This window comes from Zea mays, chromosome 9 (assembly GCF_902167145.1).
Source record: "Zea mays cultivar B73 chromosome 9, Zm-B73-REFERENCE-NAM-5.0, whole genome shotgun sequence".
Classification (NCBI taxonomy): domain Eukaryota; kingdom Viridiplantae; phylum Streptophyta; class Magnoliopsida; order Poales; family Poaceae; genus Zea; species Zea mays.
This window is the reverse complement of record NC_050104.1, coordinates 81,638,915-81,662,620: the sequence shown is the minus strand read 5'-3', so window position 1 is coordinate 81,662,620 and position 23,706 is coordinate 81,638,915. Positions and strand designations below refer to the sequence as shown.

The window sequence follows — 23,706 nt, the reverse complement described above, 5'->3', positions numbered from 1 at the left end:
TATGTTGTCGGGCATATATTATTTTCGATGGATTAGACTTTATTCCGATAGTTTAGACTTTATTTTTAACGGCATGAGTCAGCTTCCTCGTCATTTAGTTTTTCCACAATGCACTCCCGGCAACAGTCAACTTTCTCTTCATTTATTTCCTCCACAATGCCGTTCCATATATTCAGTAACTTCCGACGATAAGGTTCTAAGCCGTCGAACATAAACTTATGTTTGATGGTCTGCTCTAATGGACGCTGCATACACTCGGAAATAAGCCTATATCCATTGGCTCAGACATAAGCTGACCATCAAACTTTTGTCTGTTTCATGTTGTGTACATGTAATATAGGGATGGGAAAAGCTTGGCTCGGCTCGTCCATTCCGCGAGCTGGAGAAAGAGGCTCGGCTCACGAGCCATATCCTAATACTTATTATTGCATTATTTAGTGAATTAACATTATATAAATTTAAAATATAGAATCGTCATTCAATATTATGAGTAATTTAAATTATAAACTATAATATATTCATCATCAAAGACTAAAAAACAGGCTCATGAGCTGGAACGAGCCGGCTCGGCTCGCTGCGAAAATGAGCTAAAACAACAGGCTTGGCTCGTTCGAGGCTCGTGAGCTCGAGCCGGCTTTCAAGCCTGGAACTTATTTTTCAGCCCTAATGTAATGCGACAACGTGATTTTGCCGCACCAAATCCCAAATCCGTTTAAGCAACAAAACAGTAACAAACATAAAAAATTTAAAAGTGGAGCTATTTTAAAATAAAAGTTGTTGAAAATAAAAAAATATATGTGGCAAAGTAGCGGGCATGCAAGACCGTGTGCAAAGTGGCAGACAAGTTTGACGCCGAGCTTTGCCGTATACACAGACACCCGCGGGCGACACATTGCATTTTGCGAGATATGCAACGACGAATCTATACCTATGTGCCAAAAAAATTGCGCAATTTTTTGCCAAAAATTCCTCTAGAAAGCTATTTGGTTGTATACCTATGGTGTCAAAAATTGCCACAGAATTTTATGCCACACTTGTCTAAGGTGTTTAAGGTTAGGCGTTTAAATTCTGGGCCACAATTTTTCACGCGCTAAGATAATCTTGCCACACTTTTTACCCGTCATTAACGACTAACGAGTAGGACCTACGTAGCAGGAGAAAAATCTTGCCATAAAAATAGAAACTAAAATAAAATAAAATATAGTAACTAAAAATAGTCCATAAAAATTAAACACCCACTAAATCGACTAGTGTAACGTGATGCACACAAAAATCATCGTTTCCTTAGACAAATATCTAAAAAACCATGGAGATAGAAGAAAACGTCATCCGAGGAGTACATTCACCGTCACGCTGACGCAGATGCTTCCATCAAAAAGTCAAAGGCTAGCGCTAGCTATCGAGTGAGGCCACCGTGTCTTTTTTTTTTGGTAACGCAAATCCGGGAAGAAAGTTTTATTTATATACTCGTAGCAGTACGCGATGCACACGCTAGACAATGTACCACACACATGCATCATCGAGCTGGCCGCTGCCGCCGCGGCCCCCGGATTCACGCACGAAACGCCCGGAAACACACCCGGCAAAGCCGGGCGAACGTACGCGCGAGCAAAAGACGGACACGGGACTACGGGAGCAAACGATGCGGTGCAAACAAGGCGACCGAGCGGCCACCGGCAGGCGCAGCGCCGCTGGAGTCAGGGCTTGGGAGTTGGGAGTGTATCCCCCAGGCCACAGCGGCGTCGTTACGTGGCGAGCGTGAGCAGCAACGTGCCGTAGGCCTCCCGCCCGCCGCGGATCCCGAGGCCGTTTCCCACACTCACCCGCCGCGCGGGGTCCCTCCTCTGGCACGCGCCAAAGCCACGCCACCGTCCCGGCCCCCGGGTGAGCTCGGCCGCGGTCCGCCGGTCCGGCTCGCGCGAACCACCCGCTTGGGCGTGATGATTGCGCTCTGACGAGACGGCGGCTGTCGAGGCCCCCCACCACCACTCATCCCGTTTGACCACGAAACCGCCGTGGCGCATGGGCCCCGCGCGTCAGGGAGCGACGTCGTACTTTGCAAAAGCTGGTCCCTCACGTTTTTTAACCGTTCCCCTGCCCGGGCTGAGGGGAATACCGCTTCTGCCCCTGGTAGTTTGGCGCTTCCACCGGGGGCCGCTGGTAAAAGAGTGAGCCGGGTAACTCCTGGAGCTTGGCATCAGGCATCAGCACAGCTCCGCCAGCCTCGGCCACGGCCAGCCTCGCTCCTCACTCACTCCCCCAGCCAGCGTTACAATAGGAAGGAGGGAGGAGCAACCTAGCGGCAGCCACAGCAGCAGCGTAGCTGTAGCCACAGCAGAGCAGCGGCGGCTGCGTTCAGACGACCACTACTTGTTCCTCCTCCTCCTCCTGCTCCTTCCCCCAAATTCCACCCCCCTCAAATAATAAACAAATCAAAGCAAGCGAGGAGGTGAGCAGCGTCCGCAAGGGAACAGGGACCGCGGGGGTTGCAGGCTTGCAGCCGTGGGGGAGGGGAGCAGATCCGCGAGATCCGGCGCGCCGCCGATGACGAGCGGCGCCGGGGGAGCCGCGGCCGGGATCGGGGGCACCAGGGTGCCCACGTGGAGGGAGCGCGAGAACAACCGCCGCAGGGAGCGCCGGCGCCGCGCGATCGCCGCCAAGATCTTCGCCGGCCTCAGGGCCTACGGCAACTACAACCTGCCCAAGCACTGCGACAACAACGAGGTGCTCAAGGCGCTCTGCAACGAGGCCGGCTGGACCGTCGAGCCCGACGGCACCACCTACCGCAAGGTACCCGCCGCCGATCCATCCCCCCCCCCCCCCTCCCCCCCCTGCCTCAGGCCTCTCGACGGCTTAGCTTAGCTTCGATCCCGTTCCTGCTCCGCGCTTTCAAAAAGAAGCTTGCTTTCGCTTTGATTGCTCCGTAGACTTTTGCAGCGCCAGTAGTCGTGCTTGGTGGTTTCGGTTAGAATTACACAAATCTAGCAGGAGACTCATCTTCGCTTTTGTTGGGACTTGGAGCGTCTCTGTAGAACTACTGAGGCTGGGGACAGCGCACTCCTTCGTTTTAGCCACTCGGGACGCAATGTAGCGGTTTCGTTGGTTCGGTGGGCCGCCGATCTTTGGATGCTCCTATATGCCGTTGGATTTGGAGCTGTCCTTCCTTGCTTTGAGCTCCGTTTTCGTCTTGGGTCACCCATTGCTATGCTTGGCGGGTGGCTCTGTTTTAGGCTCGTCTGTTGTCGGGCCAGGGAAACGGAAGCTTGATTTACCGCAAACGGGGAAATGCTGCTTTCCTTTTCGGCATTCGCTGAAGGCACTTCTTTTGGGGATGCCATGCTTTCTTCTTCCCAATGGTGCTTTTGTAGTTCCTTCCTAGCCATGACCAAAAGAAAATTTTCAACAGCTCATCTGAAGATTTTTTTTTGTCCGCTACCACATTTCTCTTGGTCCTCCTCAGCTGAGGGAAGGTGGTTCAGTCTAGGTAGTGATTCAATTCCGTAAAAATTGCACGCTGCCACTGCTGAAAAAGCAGTGCTTATCAGAAAAGCACAAAGCATAGCTCAACATGTTTTTTTCCCAGCCATGTGCACATGCTGCCACTGCTCTGATAAACCAAAAGCAGTAGTTCATTACTTTGCCTTTGAGGCTTGCGCCAAACTGGTTCGTAACCAGAGGCTTTCGAATTTCCACACCGTGGTTTGGTTCGTTGGTTGCCTTTGTTGTATGCGGTATGCAGCACTTGTGTTCACTCGTTCTTCAGTAGCCAATGGTGAGGTGTACTCTGCTCATCTGCTGTAGTGAGTACATTAGCTTCGGCTGTAGCTAGTACTGCTTTGAAGTTGGTTTTACATGCTTTTGTGTTACTTATGTCACTTTGTTGCAGCCAGTTGGACAATTGGAGGAGTTTTGGTTGGTTTATTACATATAGAGGAAAGTAATTTGCATTTGTAGGTTGGCATCTAAGAATTTGAACTGCAGAGCGTTTCAATTGATTCATCCAAATCTTCCAAAAAAGAATTGAACTTGCTAGCTTCCGTGTAGCATTTCGTTTACAAAAAAGGTGAACAGGCAATTAACTGGTTTCATGGACAGTTATCATGTTCTTGTGGTTTATTGAACTTGTCATGCTTTTTGTTCAATGTCTGCTCTAGTTTTTCTTTTGCTTTACAACAATTCTCAGCGCGCTCCATTTTTTTGATGGAAAAAAACATGCACAGTTGATCGATTGTTGCTAAGTAATGAATATTTTCATGATCCAGGGATGTAAACCTCTGGCAACAGAGCGTCCAGATCCAATTGGGAGGTCTGCATCACCAAGCCCCTGCTCTTCATATCAACCAAGTCCGCGAGCCTCATACAACCCAAGCGCGGCATCCTCCTCGTTCCCAAGCTCTGGGTCCTCCTCCCACATTACTCTTGGCGGGAGCAACTTCATGGGAGGCGTCGAGGGCAGCTCCCTTATCCCGTGGCTAAAGAACCTCTCGTCGAGCTCCTCGTTCGCCTCCTCCTCCAAGTTCCCGCAGCTTCACCACCTCTACTTCAACGGCGGTTCCATCAGCGCGCCGGTGACGCCTCCATCCAGCTCTCCAACCCGCACGCCTCGCATCAAGACTGACTGGGAGAACCCGAGTGTTCAGCCACCGTGGGCTGGGGCGAACTACGCGTCTCTTCCCAACTCCCAGCCGCCGAGCCCTGGGCACCAGGTTGCTCCGGACCCGGCGTGGCTAGCCGGGTTCCAGATTTCGTCTGCTGGCCCTTCGTCTCCAACTTACAGCCTTGTGGCTCCGAATCCGTTTGGTATCTTCAAGGAGACCATCGTCAGCACCTCAAGAATGTGCACCCCTGGGCAGAGTGGAACGTGCTCTCCTGTAATGGGCGGTGCGCCGATCCATCACGATGTCCAGATGGCTGATGGTGCCCCAGATGACTTCGCCTTCGGGAGCAGCAGCAACGGCAACAACGAGTCGCCTGGTCTCGTGAAGGCATGGGAGGGGGAACGGATACACGAGGAGTGCGCCTCGGACGAGCATGAGCTGGAGCTCACCCTTGGGAGCTCAAAGACTCGTGCAGATCCTTCCTGATCATGCTGCAAGAGACAAGTCTTCACCTGTTTTTTTTTTTTACTTTCATCTTTATTCGGACGGTGCTCCTCTGCTTTATGAGTTCAATGTTTGTAGAAAGAGGGAAGGGATTCAGAGACCTTATCCTGCTCCTCTGGAGATGATATCCATCCTCTTTCAAGGATATGAACTTTATTCTAGCTTAAGCAAATTGTTAACTTATTTATTTCATTTTTTCTTCATATCCTTTTTTTTTGTCTCCCTCAAGAAACGAAAAGGAAAAAAATGCAAGGGAAAAGAGTGCTTGCAGGAACCTTTTAGACAAGTCGCAGAACTTGTCATCTGTCAGCAGTAGCTGAGATTCCTGTGGCATTCCTGTGGCCTTGTAAAAATTAGCTCCAGTTGTCATTGATATGACTATTATCGTTGTACTTGTGTCGAAAGTGTGTACATTGTATGGATCATTTAGGTCTTGTTGTCATTGATATGACTATTATCGTTGTACTTGTGTCGAAAGTGTGTACATTGTATGGATCATTTAGGTCTTTCGATTGCATCTGAATCGAACCGGCTTAGGCCTTGTTCGTTTACATCGGATTAGGCCTTGTTCGTTTACATCGGATTGTACCCGGAATCGTTCCGACTAATCAAAGTTTATATAAATTAGAGAAGCAATCCGGCTCGGAATCGTTCCGACCCACCAATCCGATACAAACGAACAAGGCCTAATCAAAGTTTATATAAATTAGAGAAGCAATCCGGCTCGGAATCGTTCCGACCCACCAATCCGATACAAACGAACAAGGCCTTAAGGGAATTAAATCCACTTCTCTTCAATTTTAACTTAGAGCTCATTTGGTGATCAGAGATTCCGAGGGAATTTATGGGGAAAAATTCCCTTACTATTTAAATTTAAATAACAAGTGTATCATTCCTCCATGGATCATCTGGGCATTCATGATCACCAAATCAGCCTTTAGGGATGGGTTTAATCCTCTCCAATAACATTCGATGCAGTCACACCCGAACAAGCTATCACTGGTTATGTCGTGCCTTTGCTAAAGTGTTTAGTTAAGTGGTTTCAGTTTTTAGGATATAAGGATGTCACTTGCATTCCATTACATTGTTTTTCTTGTCATGGCAAAATTGCAGGGGTGATTCTTCGCATGTAATAACAATGTGTGGCTATGGCAAGTAGATCGTGCAAATTGCACTGTAGACCGTATTGTTTGCAGAGTGAAGATTAAAATAAGAGATATGGATAAGTAAGCTATTGGAGATAGCCTAAACATGCGATTGCTTCTGTGGTGAGTTGGATACACATTTTGCTGCACAATTGTTTTTTAATCAAAGGTACCCTAGATTTATTAAGCTAGGCTCGATATTAGATGCTGACACGGGTTGGCCAGTAGTCGATACTGATTCGGATAGTCCCAACGACGATCGTTTAGACTAGTTGGACGATAAGGCTATTGACTAGTTGGTTCGATCGGTACCGACTGTTGCATCGGAGAATCGATCAGTTGCCACCAGAACTGGTTGGTACTAGCAGCCACGTGTCGCCTTCTGATTGGTCCACACTGTTTTAACTTTTTAAAGTTAAAAAGTCACAATCCGCCCTATAAATAGAGGGGAGGATGTTTGGATCCCTTCACATTTCTTATCCATCAATTCACTCATGTTCCTTCATATTATAGCCTCTCACTCTCTATTATAATATGGATATAAAGTGAAGTCCAATCATTCAATCCGAATCTCACATGATCAAAGACCAATCTCCACAACGTCTCGTCAACCCTATCGGTGTGGTGCAGATCTTCTTCGACGTCATTTCTCCCATACATCCTCATCGGAAGGATGTTTCTACTCATCCTCGTTCCCTAAATCCACATCCTCTGTTTGCATACTCTTATCCTCTCCTCCCCCAATAAAAATCCTACCACAATCGATGCTCCCACTCCTACCACCGATGGTCCTCATTCATCTTTCACTTATCCATACCCTCCTCCATACCCATATGGATATCCATATGGATTGTATGGTGCTCTTCTTTCATATGGTGCTCTCCACTATTCTCTCTCTATTTCTTGATACTCTCCCATATGATGCTCGTCCTCTGTTTTATCCTCCCACAACCGCGTTTGTGTCACGGTCACCACCGTGTACCAGAGGCAATGAGGCCCGCGACGTTTCGGCCAGAAGCTCGTTAGTGGAGACAACGGGGAGCGTCCGAGAGGAGCTTGTATAAGAAAAAAATTTAATAATAATAAAATAAACATATGAAGGAATAAAATAGCAAAGTCAGTGATCTCAAATTATACTTGAGTGTTGAAATTTGAGGACTGAATTCTTAAACAAGGAATTATTTTAGAAAGGAAATAATAGAAAAGTTTTCTATTCAACTAAATGATTATGCATATCATTAAATGATGCACCATAAGCATTTATTTACATAAATATTTAATTTTGAGGTAACTTCTACTTCTTATCCTATATTCAAAGTACTATTTTTCTAAAAAGAAAGAAAACAATATGAGTATTTTTCATATATCAAACATCTATCAACAAATAAATTAATTAAAATAAATATATATCTATTGCATCATAAATGTTTTTGAGTATGTATTAAAAATGTGAATTCGTAAACTTTATCTTGGAATTTGGATTTTTGCAAATAAAAAAGGGGATAATATGGGAATATCTCATTTGACTAAGTAAATAATGGATATATAGAATAAAATAAACCATATATAACAAATTGGAGTTTTTGTTTGAGCACTTAAATATACTGTAAATTTGAACTCTGTTTACATTTAATTCAAAATAGAAATACAAAATATGAAAGGAATTGAAAATAGAGAAGGAAGGAGAGAAATATTATTCAATATAAAATAATATTAAAATTAAATAACTTCACCACATGATGGTGTGACCAAATTGCATAGTTAACATGTACTTGAATTTACACTTAAGTTGAATTCAAAAATTTAAATTCAAATGAATTAGGAATAAAAGAAAACGAAAAAGAATAAAAACAAAAGGAAAAAAAGAAACTGCGCAGTGGGCCGCCATCTTCACTGCCTTGGCCCACCTTCACTCTCCTCACCGCGCGCATGGCCCAAATAAGCGGTCGGTCGTACGGGGCCCACTCGTCGGTCTCCCCGCGGGCGCGCGCGATTGTCTTTCGCTGGCATGTGGGGCCATCGAGTCAGCGCGTTTTTCTCCCCCACGCGCTCCTGCTCCTGGGCGGGCCGCGCAACTCTTCCGCCGAGGATCTCGCCGGTCGATTCACTCGCCTTGGACTCGGTCGCGCATGCAGGTGTCCACTCACGGACGGTACGAGCTCGCTGACTTGAGCCATTCTACCTCGCGCACGCCCGTCATCCCGTCACCACGGCCAGCGAATGGGTAGCGGGTTTGTTGGAGATGGCCGGATTGCCACCAAGATCGCCGCGCGCCAGCTCGATCTTTGCTCAGATTGTTACACCAGCTCCGGGGGTATAATACCAGTGCGCCGGGACCTTGTTCTCCTCTCCCCATCCTGCCGCGACCACTGACCACAGAATAGGGGGGAAGAAACACAGGAGAGCCGCCCGCCACCGGTGTTTCTCATCGGCGACGGGATTCGTGCTACAACGCAGTTACCTGGGCGTTGGTTAGGACCTGTGGAAGCTCTGCAGAGGGTTAATTGGTGGGTGGCCAGCTGAAGCTCTAGGAATTTCTCATCGGAGTTTTGGGGGCGCCAGTGATCCGCAGGGCGCCGTGGTCGTCGTCCTTCCACCACTTTTATCGCCGGTACGTCGACGTTGCCAAGTTGCCTTGTCCTCCTCATTGCGTAGCACTCGTTAGTCATGGATTTGGGCATCGGGGCATCTGCTGGGGCGCTAGCCGTCGGTAAGTTGCGCCGCCGTGGGGAATCGGTGGCGCCGCCCTGGGTTGGCAGGTTGGGGAAGATGCGGCCTGGCCGTTGATCTGCCGCCGAACGGCCCTGATTAGATAGGAAATACCCCTTCGCGCGATTGAATACGGGTCATGGATTTGAGATCGGGCGATTAGGATTCAAGGGTAGTCGTTTTAGATCGGGATCATTGGATCGGAATCCGACGACTATCGTAGTGTACCGATTCACATGATGTGTGGATCTAATCCTATGCGTCGATCTCTAATCGGACGATCCCTGGCGCTTCATACCCCTTCGGCCGACAGCTTTACAAAAGAGCCCCTCTGTTTCCTCAGTATCAACCCGCAGTCCCAAGCAGTTGAAAGAACCTTACACTGAGGCCCTAAAATTTTTAGATAGCACCATGCAGTTCTTTGTATTATTGCGCGCAGTCCAGACAGCAAATAAAATCAGAGAAATTCATTCTAAATTCATTTTTAATACAAAAATAATGGTAGAAACTTGTATAAATCATAGAAAATTCATATTAAATCCTTTTTAGTCCATTCCAGTTCCTATAATTTTGTAATATTATTGTTCATCATTTAGTACCACTGTTTTGACATGAAAACCATGTTAAAATGTATCTCTTAATCAATCTTGTATCAAATACATAAAACATTTAGAAATTCATAACTTAAAATCTATAACTCTAAATTTAATGATTCATGTTCCTAGGATCTTATTTTAATGTGTAGATTTTTATTGTATATTTTGTTTACATGTTTGGTGTGATGTTAATTTCACCTTTATACTATGTTTGTTTGTATTGCTATGACTAGCGCGAGGTCACGAGGATCTGAAGAATCACCCTGGTACCTAGTATCTCAAGTGCCAGGCAAGTTGTGCCCTTGACCACATTTATTACCCAATACTGTTCTTTAATATAACTTATTCATGCATAGGTTTAATTTTGATGGGACCTAATAGGTCACCCTAGTCTGTTTATCCTTTTTACCTTGTTCACCCCTGAATCACTTGGGTAGTTTTGCTATTGCTTTATATGGTCTTGGGTTAATATTTCATTACATCCATGTTCTAATTATTCCGTTGTGTTATTTATGTTCATGATAAAATCATTATGTTAATGGGAACATGGAGAACCACCCGGGAAAACGTGCCACCACAAGGGAGGAATGGGACCCCTTGGCTAACTAATTAGGAAAGCTAGTGAGACTACCTTACCCGAAAGGGGCAGGGGCAGTAGGGGAGTTGCATGCAAGGAGGTTCTCGGGTTGATTTTGCTGCGATGGCGGTCAGACGGGGATTCTTGCAAGTGCTCTTCCCATAAACTGTAGCAGGTTTTCGGAAGCTAGTGGAACTTTGTAAAGGCCTCGTAGTGGATCCCTAGCCATTCACCTCGGTAGTGTCTAAGGGCCTTGCAAACCCTGGCGACATGGGATACACGACTTGTGGGTACAGGGTACAACCTCTGCAGAGTGTAAACTGGTATACTAGCCGTGCTCACGGTCATGAGCGACTCGGACACTCACATGATTAATTTATGTAACTTAAATTCAATTTGTCATTTGCATTTGCATGGGATTATTTATTAATTTTGTTCTATTATTCTTATTATGGTTTGGTATTTACTTATATTTAGTAACTGCTAATAAAATTTGACCAACTTATTAAAAGCAATGCTCAGCTTTAACCCCTATTGTTGATCAGCCTTACACATCACATGAACTTTCACCTTTGGAGAGTTCATGCACATTATTCTCCATAACTTGTTGAGCGATGAACATGTGTGAGCTCACCCTTGCTGTCTCACACCCCCATAGGAGAAGAAAAGGTGGTTCAAGAGGAGCCACACAATGAGGAGTTTGACTTGATCTAGGTGGTGTCTCCCAGTTGACTTTATGGCGCCAAGGATGTACTTTAGTTCATTTTATATTTATCTTTTATTTTGTAAGACTTTCGCCATGTAATAAGTACTTTGATTATATTGTGACATTTATCTCTATACACTCTGTTATTATATATGTTGTCTTCTTTGGCGCATATATGAGATGCACCCAGCTTTATCCCTTAAATCCGGATGTGACAGAGCCAGAAGCGGAGCACCATTTGCGTGTGGAGAAGGCCCATGACTCTCTACGAAGTTACTTGACCGAGATGCTTGGCCCTCGCGTGGGCTACCCTTTGTGTAGGGGCACCAACGAGGATTAGTCGGAACCTTGCGTGGTTCCGGATAACTTAGTAAAAATACCGGCATCATCCACGAGAGTTTGCATCTCTACCTTATTCTTTACCTTCCGCATTTATATTAAGCATTTAAGTGTCAATCTTGTCTTTCTAGTTAGATTATTTAGGATTGAAACTTAGGATTTGTGGTAGAGATAGCAACACTTAGACAAAACCTAGTTTGCACATTTTAGTTTGATTATTTGCATAGGTTTTGCTCTAGGGTGTAGGAAACGTAGAGGCCGAGGCCATTTCGTCATGCCTTGTATCCAAGGATCAAGGATGAAATTCACCAGTTGTTGGAAGCTAATTTCATTAGACCCTGTAGGTACAATAATTGAGTCTCAAACATTGTGCCAGTGGAAAAGAAAGACTCCAACAAGCTTAGGGTATGTATTGATTTCTATAATTTAAATTGAGCAACCCCTAAAGATGAATATCATATGCCTATGGCTGACATATTAATCAATGATGCATCTGGAAATAGGGTTATTAGTTTTTTGATGATAATGTCGAATATAATCAAATCTTTATGGTCGAAGAGGATACGTCTAAAAGAGCCTTTGTACATCTAGGTTTCATTGGTTTATTTGAGTGGGTCATCATGCATTTTTGGCTAAAGAATGAGGGTGATACTTATCAGAGGGCTATGAATTTTATTTTGCATAAATTTTGAGGGTGAATCGTGGAAGTCTACATTGATAGTAGTCAAGTCAGTTGAATTTGATTCTCATCTAGTCGATTTATGTAAATCCTTTGAGAAGATACATCGATATGGTTTAAAAATGAATCCATACAAATGTGTCTTTGGAGTGTCGTCAGAAAGTTTTAGGCTTTATAATTCATGAGTTGGCATAGAAGTCGATCCCGACCAAAATAAAGTTCTTCGAATTGCGGGTGCTCCTACTTGTAACCTCGAGATGCAGAAGTTTCTCGACAAAGTAAATTATTTGCGAAGGTTTATTTCTAATCTCGCTGAGATGGTTGATGCTTTTACTCCTATTCTTTGGGTTAAGAACAATGTCAATTTTACTTGGGGGAAGAATAACAACACACTTTTGATCGAATTAAGGAATACTTATCTTCGGTCCTTGTACTTAAGGGCCAAAAAGTGGAGTTCCTTTTAGACTATGTAACGATCGAAGGTAAAGTCATTGGTGTTGTTTTGACTTAGGAGACCAAGGGAAAGGAATATGTTATAGCATATTTAAGTTTTCGGCTGGTGGACGCTAAAACAATGAATACTTTTATTGAGAATTTGTGTTTATGTTTGTTTTATGCATGCACCAAGCTCAAGTATCATCTACTATCTAGCTCTTGTATTGTTACTTGTCAAGCCGACATGATTAAGTGTATGTTGTATAACCCCATTATGAGTGGTAGGATTGGTAAATGGGCTTATGCACTTATAAAATATAACTTGTTCTATGAGTCTTTGAAATCTATAAAAGGCCAGATATTAGTTGATTTTATTGTAGAGTATTGGATTAATGATTCTTGCGAGCTATATGTATTCTTTATCACTGTCACTCCTTGCACACTCTATTTTGAAGGATAGGTCTGCAAGGAAGGACAAGACATTGTCATGGTGCTTGTTTAACCAAGAGGTGCCGCCTTTGATTTCTCTAGCCGATTGGAGTTTTGTTGCACTAATAATCAAACCGAATATGAGGCATTGTTATTCAGTTTGGAGCTCGTACAACATATGGGAATAAGGCATGTGAAAGTTTTTGGTGATTCTCAGTTAGTAGTCCAGTAAGTTTCGGAAGAGTGTCAATGTTTGGATGTTACTTTAAACAACTTTCTTGAAAGGTGTTGGGACATAATATGTTCTTTTGATGAACTTGATGTTCATCATATATTTAGAACCGAGAATTTTAGAGCTAATGGGTTGGCACAAAAAGCTTCAGTGTATTGGATAACCATAGGAAAGTTCCATATCTAAAAACCTGATGCTCAAAACTGTCAGTGTGCTACGTCTTCATGTACCGGATTGTCAGACAAGGTTCTCCAGACTCTCTGGTGTTGACAGACCATCATGGTGATGGCTTTAGTCATATATTTGTGTGATCAAAATGCTAGAACAGATAGGAATATTCGACAGATGACTTTTAAGTATGTTCTCATTTATGATGAACTTTATTGTCGAGCTCTTAGTGATATTATCTTAAATGCTTAGGCCCTGATAATGCTATGTTAGCTATAGCCAAAGTGCATGAAGGTATTTGTGGTACTCATCAATCAACTTCAAAGATGAAGTGACTTTTGAGAAGGGCCAGGTTTTATTAGCATAATATGATTGTTGATTGTTTTATGTTGGCGTCTTTCCAGGCCAAAAACTAACGGTCCCTAGGGCATGCATGCGGCGTGCAGGACCTTGTGGCCTCTCTACTAATTCACGGACCGTTCGACCTTGATGGCCAGGCTACTATCCGCATTGAGACGGCGGGCCATTCGTGACTGCGCAGAGATCTCTAGGAAGAACCTAGATCCCACCTCCCGGGAGGGACCCGAGTGAGGAGGGATTCTAGAGTTCCTTTGGAGTCGGCAAACCAACAAAAGCGCCACACGTCGATGTAAAGCCAAAGAGAGGTGAAGATTAGGGTCAGAAACTACAACTAGGGCAAAAACTAGATCTAATCTAACGATAAAGAAGAACATAAAGTATAAATGATTTTTTGGATCGATTGGTTCTCTTCCAATCGGTCGTACCCCTTTATATTTATTGGGTGAGGTCTGGACCCTTTCCAAGGCGAAGTCCAACAAAATCTGACAGGAAATCCAGAGAATCACGCAAAAAATCAGGACTCCAACCTAAACTGATCTAATCAACTATATAGGCGAACACACCGGACTGTCCAGGGGGCGGACGGTCTGGGATACTATGCCGGGTGTTCAACATTGGCATTCAAACATATAATGTGGCATAGACTAAACTTTAGTAACGGGAACTAATCACCCTTTACACGTGATTAGCCCGTATATCAAAAGCCCCTAAAATACCCTAGCCTCTTTCATACCGGTCCTTTACTGCACGAAGGCCTTGCAGAAATTGGGAACCTCTACACACTGCTTTGGCTGAAACCTTGACCTCTTCTCCACTCTCGTACACATACTCTCTTGTCCACTCTCCAACCTGCAGATCCACTTACATGATAAGCTGTATTCATAGCCCTTGTATCAAATTTATACAGAATCACGATGGACTAAACTATTTATATTGTCATTACATGCCGTGCCGTGTTTTAGTGATGATGGGCTTGTTTTTAGTATGGCAAATCACGATCTAAATTGAACTAGAAAAAATTCAGGATCTGAGTTGCAGGGCCTTTAATATCTGAAGCTCAGGCCCTGTTTGGTTAGAGGGATTAATCTTTAGTCTCTGGTTTTAAGTTCTGTTTAGTCTCTATTTTACCAAACGGAAGGACTAAAGTATGGACTAATTGGTTTTAGTCTCTAGTCCCTCACATGGGTGCTAAAAGAAACTAAAGGACAACATTTACTTCAATTGCTCTTGTCTAGAAAACTGACGTAAAACAAGAAAAAAGTATTTAGGTCTTTATATGTTGCATTTAATGTATTTAGAATTTGTTTATCCTCTACAACCAAACATAGTAGGGAACTAAACTTTAGTCCTAAGACTAATAGAATCAAATGAGGTCTTAGTTGAACAGTGGCTCCATTTCAGTTTCTAACAAGAATACTTTGTTTTTTTTTTCGCAAACAAATGGGTTCGAATGTTCGATAGTTTTTAGAGAGCGGTGTAATTCAACATATTAGAAAAATATTCTCCTTTTTCAAGCCGCTCTCTTCAGGCTTATCTCAATCAAACACTACAAAGCTAGAACGGAGGCCTCCAATCCATTGTACCTTGCTCCCGGAGTAAACGCTACCTAAGACCATAGAGCCGAGGCTTCGAACAAGAGAAAAAAACTTCGATAACAGTTGAAAAAATGGTTTCCTTTTCATTTCTAACGAGAATTGTCTACAAAATTTACAGAGTGGTTTGTGGTTCCAAATACCTCAGTTTGATGGAAAACAGTGGATCGTCAGGTGTACACTTGCATCATCACCAACTAGGATAAGGTAAATAGAGCGAACCAATGACCCATAAATAATTCAATTCACCATGCTACCCTGCGTGTCGCAAACTAAAGAGAAGGATCAGGAGATTCACTTCTCGATCTTATCAAATAATACAGATAAAGCCTTGTATAGAGTTGCGGCAGCAGGCGGTTTTGGCAGCGACCCAAGAAGGATTTCTGAGGCCTTAATCGGACCACCGTAAAACCGGGCATTTACCGAGTCTCGAGTGGACACCACACTTCCATTGAGCGCACAGCCCACAAAGGCACCTGCCAGAGAAACAAAGAGCAGATAGTGACAAAAGGCAAAGCTAATGAAACATCAATGTCAGATCAGCACTGGACTGACATCAACAGTACACATGTAGAAATTAAAACAAAAGCTGAAAAAACATGTGCTGCGCTCAACTCTAGATAATATAATTAATTAATGAAACCCATATAAACTGTATAACGTTGCAAGAACGAACATGACAAATGATGCTGAGTTTTGATCCACTGTAGCATTCACTATATACAGCCTATACTCGTGTGATTCAACTGACTGACAGCAGCAAACGTTGGTTTTTTTAGATTATCTGAATGTACTACCTTGTAACAGCTAGCTGCGATACCAGACCATCATGTTTCATTTTATTCAGCTCAACTCACTGAAAGTTTAGTACAATGTCTTTTTAGCTACCATAAGCGACAGAGACCACTTGTCTCAAGGTTGAACTATATTCCCCCAGAAATTGAATTCTGGTCTACAGTACAAGTGATATAGAAAGCTGTAGTCTTCACAAACGTTGGAAATATTTGCTTAAGAGCATTCACAAACTACATCTAGTACAACAGTAGATATTTATGGCTGAAATCCAATTATAATATCCAAATTCTGTGAGCGCACAGGATTTGACCCATAATGTTTCTTTGTTTTGTGAAAACTGGACCAAAGCAGTTCTCTGCCAGAAACATGTTGCTTGGACAAAAACATACCACTGAACAGATAGAGCTGGTTGGAAGATAAATGAAATTATCGCAACCTGCAACTCTTTTAACCTTTTCTTACTAAAGTGTTTGATAGTTTGATGACAAGAGGTTCACTGCTAGAAACGTGCTGCTTGGGATAAAAATCTCACCAGCAAACAAACAAAGCTGGTTCGAAAATAACGAAAATAGTGCAACTAGTAACTCTTAACTTTTCGTTCACCATTGTGAAGTAACTACAAATATGCACAGATTAATGTGTCAACCAATGACCTGGAAACTTTTCAGTAGCGACCAAACTAGCTGGTATTCAGTATCCTGTCATGTTTCTTTTAATTGCTGACTAGACAACAGTTTCAGGAACCATAGAAGAGTGCTTTTGTCATGGGCATCATAGGGAGCGAGAGGCAACAGCCAGGCTGGGATAAGGCTAGAGAATAAGATTGAGATGAGCTGGGATAAGGCTAGAGAATAAGATTGAGATTAGAGAATTGTGGAGAGTTGGTTAGCAGCAGATAAGTCCAAGAAAGTAGGAGTTAGTTGAGAGTTTGTAGGAGAAGTTAGTTAGCCATAGGGCTATTTATAAGCCGCATGGCAGCAGAGAATAAATCAAGCAAAATCATTATCAAACCAATCTCTCCCTTGCAATGACCCTCTCAAGCGCCTAGGGCTGCTACCCTAGAACCAAGCCTGCGGCAGAGGGGTATAACCTCGCCGGAGAAGACAGCTATCCCATGGACCGAAGGTCCATGACACCTGGTATCGGCTCCAGGTTATCCTCACCACCACCAGCCGCCCATCCCTCACCACCACCAGCCGCCGCAACGCCCTCCCACCCGCCCTCTCCAACTCCAGATGCATTCACTCGGCTCGAAGAGAGTTTTGGCCGGCTCGAAGAGAAGTGGGATCAGTTCGTTGTGATGTTCCACCGCTACAAGGAGAAGACAGAGAAGGAACTCCAAGCAGCGGTGCGGCTTCAGGCGGCAGCGCGAGGGTTCCTGGCACGCCGCCAGGTACAGTCCCTTCGTGGGGAGAAGCACCTTGTTGTGGCCTCCAGGGCCACCCCATGGCCGTCATCACATGAGCAGGCCGTGGTGCGCCTGCAAGCCGCAGTGCGCGGCTTCCTTGTTAGGCGGGCGGTGCGGAAGCTACACTTGCTGATCAGCTCATCGCTGCACCAACTCGCAGCTTGCGCGCCCAATCACCAGGTCTCGTCTATACTTTTTGAACCCCCTACAGAAGTCGAGATCTGGGTATGCAGCCCCCCTGCACGGCCCAAGAGGGTCGTCTCCTTCATTCGGGCAACTACCTTGGTGCTGGACAGACCCAACATAAGAACGGGCTGGTTCCTCCTTCACCTTTCATCCAACGTGAAGTCCGCAGTTCAGCTCTTCCCTTGGGATCCAGGAGGACATAGCTGCAGTTCAAATTTATATTTTAGTTCCACAATTATTTTGTATTTTCGTCTTAAATAATAAAGGTAAGCCGAGATGTAAAAGGCTTAACCTTAAGTCGTGTCAGGTATGACAGCTCGAGGACGAGCTGGTCCTCAAGGGAGGGGGAGATGTCATGGGCATCATAGGGAGCGAGAGGCAACAGCCAGGCTGGGATAAGGCTAGAGAATAAGATTGAGATGAGCTGGGATAAGGCTAGAGAATAAGATTGAGATTAGAGAATTGTGGAGAGTTGGTTAGCAACAGATAAGTCCAAGAAAGTAGGAGTTAGTTGAGAGTTTGTAGGAGAAGTTAGTTAGCCATAGAGCTATTTATAAGCCGCATGACAGCAGAGAATAAATCAAGCAAAATCATTATCAAACCAATCTCTCACTTGCAATGATCCTCTCAAGCGCCTAGGGCTGCTACCCTAGAACCAAGCCTGCGGCAGAGGGGTATAACCTCGCCGGAGAAGACAGCTATCCCATGGACCGAAGGTCCATGACAGCTTTCCATAGAGCAATGTGGCCAAATCATAAAAAATGTGGAAAATTCATTAGGCTATACCTTTGCTACAACTGTATGTGTAACAGGCAGCATAACCACCATCACCAGCACGGAAATCAGCCTCTGCCACTCGTCCAAAATGACCAGCAGAAGCACTAACACCAGCCCCAATTGACATATGTGCATTTCCACTAAAAGTTTTGATGGCATCTTTGTTCCTAAGAACAATGATGTAGTCAGCCAACTCACCTCCAGCCTGGCAGGTAAAAAATACAGTTAGAAGGCCTTAGTTATAACAAAAACACAAGCTTGATGGAAAGATTACCTGAACTCCATATCCAAGACCACAAGTAGAGATGGCTGAAGGAGGGGACCAAGAACCATCACCTCTCCGAGCAACAACCAATCCAGTACCGATTTTGTATGTAAGCATCACTCCAACCTTTACCTCAGTGATGATTGCAAGCCCTTTTGCTTGTCTGAGAATTGAATCAGGGATCGACTTCTCAGGTTTCAGCTCTCCCACCTGAATATTGCAAGCATAGAACATTCTGTGATTATGTCCTTATTAACAGCAAAGGATTAACTGAACATGAAGCATGTGGCTAAAAAAAGAACAGGAAATAATTGGAAGAGTAAACTTTATGTGGTCCCCATATTTTGAAAAGCATATGAATATACGATTAATTTATAAACAGAACCGAAAATTGTAAAGGTGGTACAAAAATATCTATGCAAATGCTTCAGCTATGCAGTACCGCACCAAGTGTATTACAAATAGGAAATTAGAATTTAAATGGCCTAATCATGGTGTTGACAAATGCCGAAAAATAACCAGTCCATTTCTGAGGCAGTTTGCACGCTATGTTACACAGGTCAGCGAGCAACAACCTTACCTGCCTTAAAGACAATTGATGAACAATAATGTTTAACATTTGGAATAACTTCTCACATATATACAAGGTGCCTTGGTAAGCTAGGGACTGTGCTACAAGTTTGTAGAGAAAATGATTTGTCAAATATATGTGACAAGCACGAAGGCCACAATCTAATTATACTTTTTTTGTGAAACATGAATGCCACAAGTTATAATTCATGCAGCAGCACAATTTTAGTTTGGATCTGGTAGACTAGTAAATTACTTCAAGAGTTTAAGCCAATTGATGCTTGTAGCATTGGATAACCATTGGTTGAGCAGAAAATGTGTTTTTAGAAAGAATCAAGGAACATGAACAAACACTTTATAGGAAAATATTGAAATGATTAACAACAGGAGGCATTAGAAGTGTTGGATATGAATACCTTACAATAGCCATGTATGGAATTTGCCGCTTTGTAGATCTCATACTCCATTCTGACTGCCCATGGGGTGTTTATCCATGACCTCAAGGTGCTTAGGTCAGTCAAGTCTTGAGTTGGAAGTTGACAAGCACGACTGAATCGATTCATCAAATAAGGTTGTATACACTCAAGACGCACTCCACAAACATCACAGACCCTTTGAGGATCTGAGTTCATGAACTTTGGGGGCATCAAGCTTCTACCCTTTGAACAGCCACCACAAAATATCCCACCACAAAATCGGCAATGATGGCGAGCACAAATTATTGGATGAAAACGTGCTCCACAAAGCATACAGGAAGTTGAAGCACTATCAGGCAACCACTTTGTTAGTTCTGTCTCAAGGAGAGCATGTTCAGAACCAGCACTGACATCTTTAAGTGTTTGGGCCTTATCCTTCAAAGTCTCTTCAAGGCAAAAATCTGAAATCATAGACGTGCCATACATTCCTAAATCAAATGATGCAATGGATAATATTTTATCCTTTCCTGCAACAACCATCTCAGAGAGCACATCCCACATTGTCATCTCCAAATTTTCTTCGTCAATATCCCACTTATATTCTTCCTCTGGGAAGCACGGACTATTGTAACCAAAGCCCTTTTGCCACTCATCGTGATCATGTTTTGGCATAGGTGGAACAGAGGGAGGCACCCATATGATGCCTGTTTGTTCACAAGAAGGGAAACTGTCATAGTTGTTTTCTCCGAATTCCTTCTCAGTCGCCATCTCATCGCTGAACTCTGAATAATGGACAACATCAAGCCTTTCTTCCTTGAAAACTTTAGGAGGAGGATCCCTAGTGCCCTTCTCAAATATGATGGGGGCCTGATTTTACCATAACCATAAATAATTTGGATGATGTCACATACATGCATATGGACGTTACAATAAATTATATAATCTAAGCTAACTGAACACTCACTCTATTTTACCATATTTGACAATTTAGATGTTTACATACTAAGGAAAGGTGCAAGATGGCCAAATCCTACTGTTAAAGTTGTCTATTGCTATTTTCTAGGTCATCAAATATTTTGGTTTACTAGATCAACCATTCTGATAATAATGAATGTAAAAAGAGCTCTAGTTTTGTAGCATTACAAGCTAAATGAGGTAGGGGACACATTTGGAAGATATAGGTATTTCTGAAACTCACGTTTCCATGCAAAAACATCAAAACAGAAAGTGCAGAGGTAGTCCAGACACTGATCCCGTCAGGACATAGGAATGCAGTGCTTGGCAACATTTATTTTGCGTATCAAGGAAGAGCGAATTAGAACGGTAATAATCTCTTGCTTAACACACATAAACCCGTAAGGTCCTCCTTTTCCACCACGTGCTCTGCACCTGAACCCTAAGCGCCCAGCACGACAACCTCACAAAATTGAATCACACATCAACGCTACTGCCAATGTAGCCAGCAGAACGCTTCGCCAGTCTACGAATAGATCATCTACTGGATATTCTAATCTACCGGGAGGCAAATTCAGTATCAGATGAATCGAGGAGGGAGTGTTCGATTACCGCTTCATGGGAGGGACACGCGTCGGATTCGTCGTCCCACATCACCAGTGCGTCGCAAACCCCGGCCTCCTCCTCGCCGCTGCCCCCGGCGGAGGCTGGGACCTGCGGGGGCTCCAGGTCATACGTCCCAATTTCAGGGTAGAGGCGATCAGTTCCCGCCATGTCAGCAGTAAACGGCTCCAATTCAGATCGCTCCAATCCACGGGAGAAATTGTGGAGGATCAGCAATCAGGAATTGCTTCAATACTGTCGTGATTCGTGAAGGGGACGAGACAGAACAGAAGAGGGAGAGAAGCAACAAGTTAAAATTTCGTGGTATGCAGGCAGACTTGGCTCTTATCTTATAAGGACCCAAACTTTAGCACATTAGCGAGACACAAACTGAAGTAGCATTGTTGTTTTGTGGTGTGTTGTTCTCTACAACAAGAGAACCCACACGACTTATATTACACAATATACAAATAGGTCTTTTGTATTTGATCTATTTACATCAACACTCACTTTTAAGATGGGCTAAATATAAACATTCTCATCGTGTTACATACCAATTCATTATTCTTAGGACCTAAACTTTCGTGAGACTATCTACTAACTGATTACGAGACTTGACATACTTCAACTTCAAAGCCCTAGTATCAATCTTCTCTTTGATAAAGAACCTATCAATCTCCACATGTTTCATGCGGTCAAACTAGACTGGATTATTTGCTATGTTGATTGCAACCACATTATCACAATGAAGTAACATAGTCGCATTCTTCAACACTCTTTGGAAGACCTTTCAACCACACCATCGCACATAAGGCTAAAGCCATTGCTCTATGTTCAGCCTCCGCAGTAGATCGAGACACCACTGCTTGCTTCTTGCTTCTCAACGAAACTAGATTACCACCCACAAAAACACAATATCCAGATGTGGATCTCTGATCATCCCTACTGCTTGCCCACTCAGTATCGCAATACACTTCCAGGTACATGTGTTGGTTTGCCCTAAACCACAAACCCTTGCGAGGGGTTCCCTTCAGGTATCTCAGGATTTAATAAATTACTCTCATATGCCCAGCTCTAGGATCATGCATGTATCTACTCACCATACTCACTGCATAAGCAATGTTCGGTCTTGTGTGACAGAGGTATATCAATCGAACAACTATCCTCTGATATCTTTCCCGATCCACGGGGTCACCTAACTCAGCACAAGTTGGTGATTCTTATCAATGGGTGAGTCACATGGACGACACCCAAGCATTCCTGTTTCTGCCAATAAATCAAGGACATACTTCTGTTGTGAGAGATAACAATTCCCTTAGATAACCTAGCAATCTCAATCTCAAGGAAGTATCGAAGTGGTCCAAGATCTTTTACCTCAAAGGCTCTACCTAGCCTTTCCTTTAGTTTCTTGATCTCCTCCACATCATCCCAGTGATCACTATTTCATCAACATAAACAGCCAAAATAGTGATACAAGAACCCAGATGTTTATAGAAGACCGTGTGATCTTCATTGCATTGATAATAGTCCATATCACATATTGCTCGCCTGAATCTATCAAACCATGCACGTGGTGACTACTTTAGGACATAGAATGACTTCTTAAGTCTGCACACTTTCCCAATAGTCTGTTCATTTGCAAACCTAGGTGAATTTCCATATAGACCTCTTCTTGTAAGTCACCATGAAGAAATGCATTTTTCATATCCAGTTGATGAAGTGTCCAACCAAAATTGACCGCACATGAGATTAAGGTCCTCATCGTGCCTATTTTTGCCACAGGTACAAAGATCTCATCATATTCAATTCCATATGTCTAACTATATCCCTTCTCCACCAGTCTTGCTTTGTACTTGTCAACCTTTCCTTCAGGGGGTGTGCTTTACTGTGAAGACCAACTTGCACCCTACCTTTTGCTTTTGTTGGGGGCCTTCATTTTCCGAAGGTCCTCAAAAACACGACTAACATGCTTTCTAGTATAATATACTGTCACAGGAAGCTTCGACTTTGAGGTGAAGGTGTTCATGGTATGAAAGACGCGATCTGGAAGAAGGATGAACCAGTTCCGAAGCTGTGGATGAAGAAGCTTCGGCTTAGCACAAGGACGGTGGTGGAGAATGAAACCGACCTAAAGGAGAAAAGGTTGTTTAGTCCTCGACAACCTACCTTTTAGCTAATAGTAAATGTCAGGGACATGAATGTAATTTTCCCCAGGCTTCGTCCTGTGCCTATAAATAGATGAACAGTAACACCGTATTGTTCACGCTAACTTGTAATCACTTGCACGCCACTCTTGGATTTTTACCTTCTGTCAAGCCGAAGGTACATATGTAATTTAATATCATTGATGTTTGTTTATAGATATATAATGATAATATGAATAATCTAATGATATAAAATGACTATTCATACCTTCTCTATGTTTCATACAACCATGTTTATATCTCTGTATATTGCAATGAAGAAGGTATGTCCTTCATGACCTTCGTCCGAAGATCATTATATCCTAAGGGAGATAATGTAATGAAGGACGAAGGTCTTTAACCATTAACATTTGTGTTGCCTTGTTCTTGATTCATAGCTTTTGGGAACAAGTGACCAACAACTTTCCTTCTAGAAGGTGAACAAGTTCCCATGTCTTGTTCTTTTGAAGGGTAACCAAC

The 23,706-nt window shown here is 43.5% G+C and overlaps 2 protein-coding genes across 4 annotated transcripts; one reads left to right on the top strand and one right to left on the bottom strand.

Annotated features, from left to right (window-relative positions):
• The first annotated feature begins 2,208 nt into the window (after nucleotides 1–2,208).
• LOC100216929 (BES transcription factor) lies at nucleotides 2,209–5,496 on the top strand. The gene is given in 2 exon segments (NM_001143314.1): nucleotides 2,209–2,790; nucleotides 4,263–5,496. Coding segments are annotated over 2 exon segments (1,068 nt in total). The 5' UTR covers nucleotides 2,209–2,544; the 3' UTR covers nucleotides 5,085–5,496.
• A 9,639-nt stretch (nucleotides 5,497–15,135) lies between these two features.
• On the bottom strand, nucleotides 15,136–21,487 carry LOC100280689 (uncharacterized). 3 transcript variants are annotated; one of them, NM_001408123.1, is made up of 6 exons: nucleotides 21,053–21,487; nucleotides 19,487–20,353; nucleotides 18,510–18,710; nucleotides 18,245–18,440; nucleotides 17,603–17,661; nucleotides 15,136–15,545 (listed from the first exon to the last, which is right to left on the bottom strand). In NM_001408123.1, the coding sequence occupies exons 1-5, from the start codon at nucleotides 21,212–21,214 to the stop codon at nucleotides 17,606–17,608; spliced, it is 1,482 nt and encodes a 493-aa protein (NP_001395052.1). In that variant the 5' UTR covers nucleotides 21,215–21,487; the 3' UTR covers nucleotides 15,136–15,545; nucleotides 17,603–17,605. The 3 variants fall into 3 exon arrangements, with proteins under 3 accessions (NP_001395052.1, NP_001147080.2, XP_008658543.1); NM_001153608.2 differs by lacking the exon at nucleotides 17,603–17,661; XM_008660321.4 differs by lacking the exon at nucleotides 15,136–15,545 and having other exon boundaries at nucleotides 17,085–17,661; nucleotides 21,053–21,442.
• Between the last annotated feature and the right edge of the window lie 2,219 nt (nucleotides 21,488–23,706).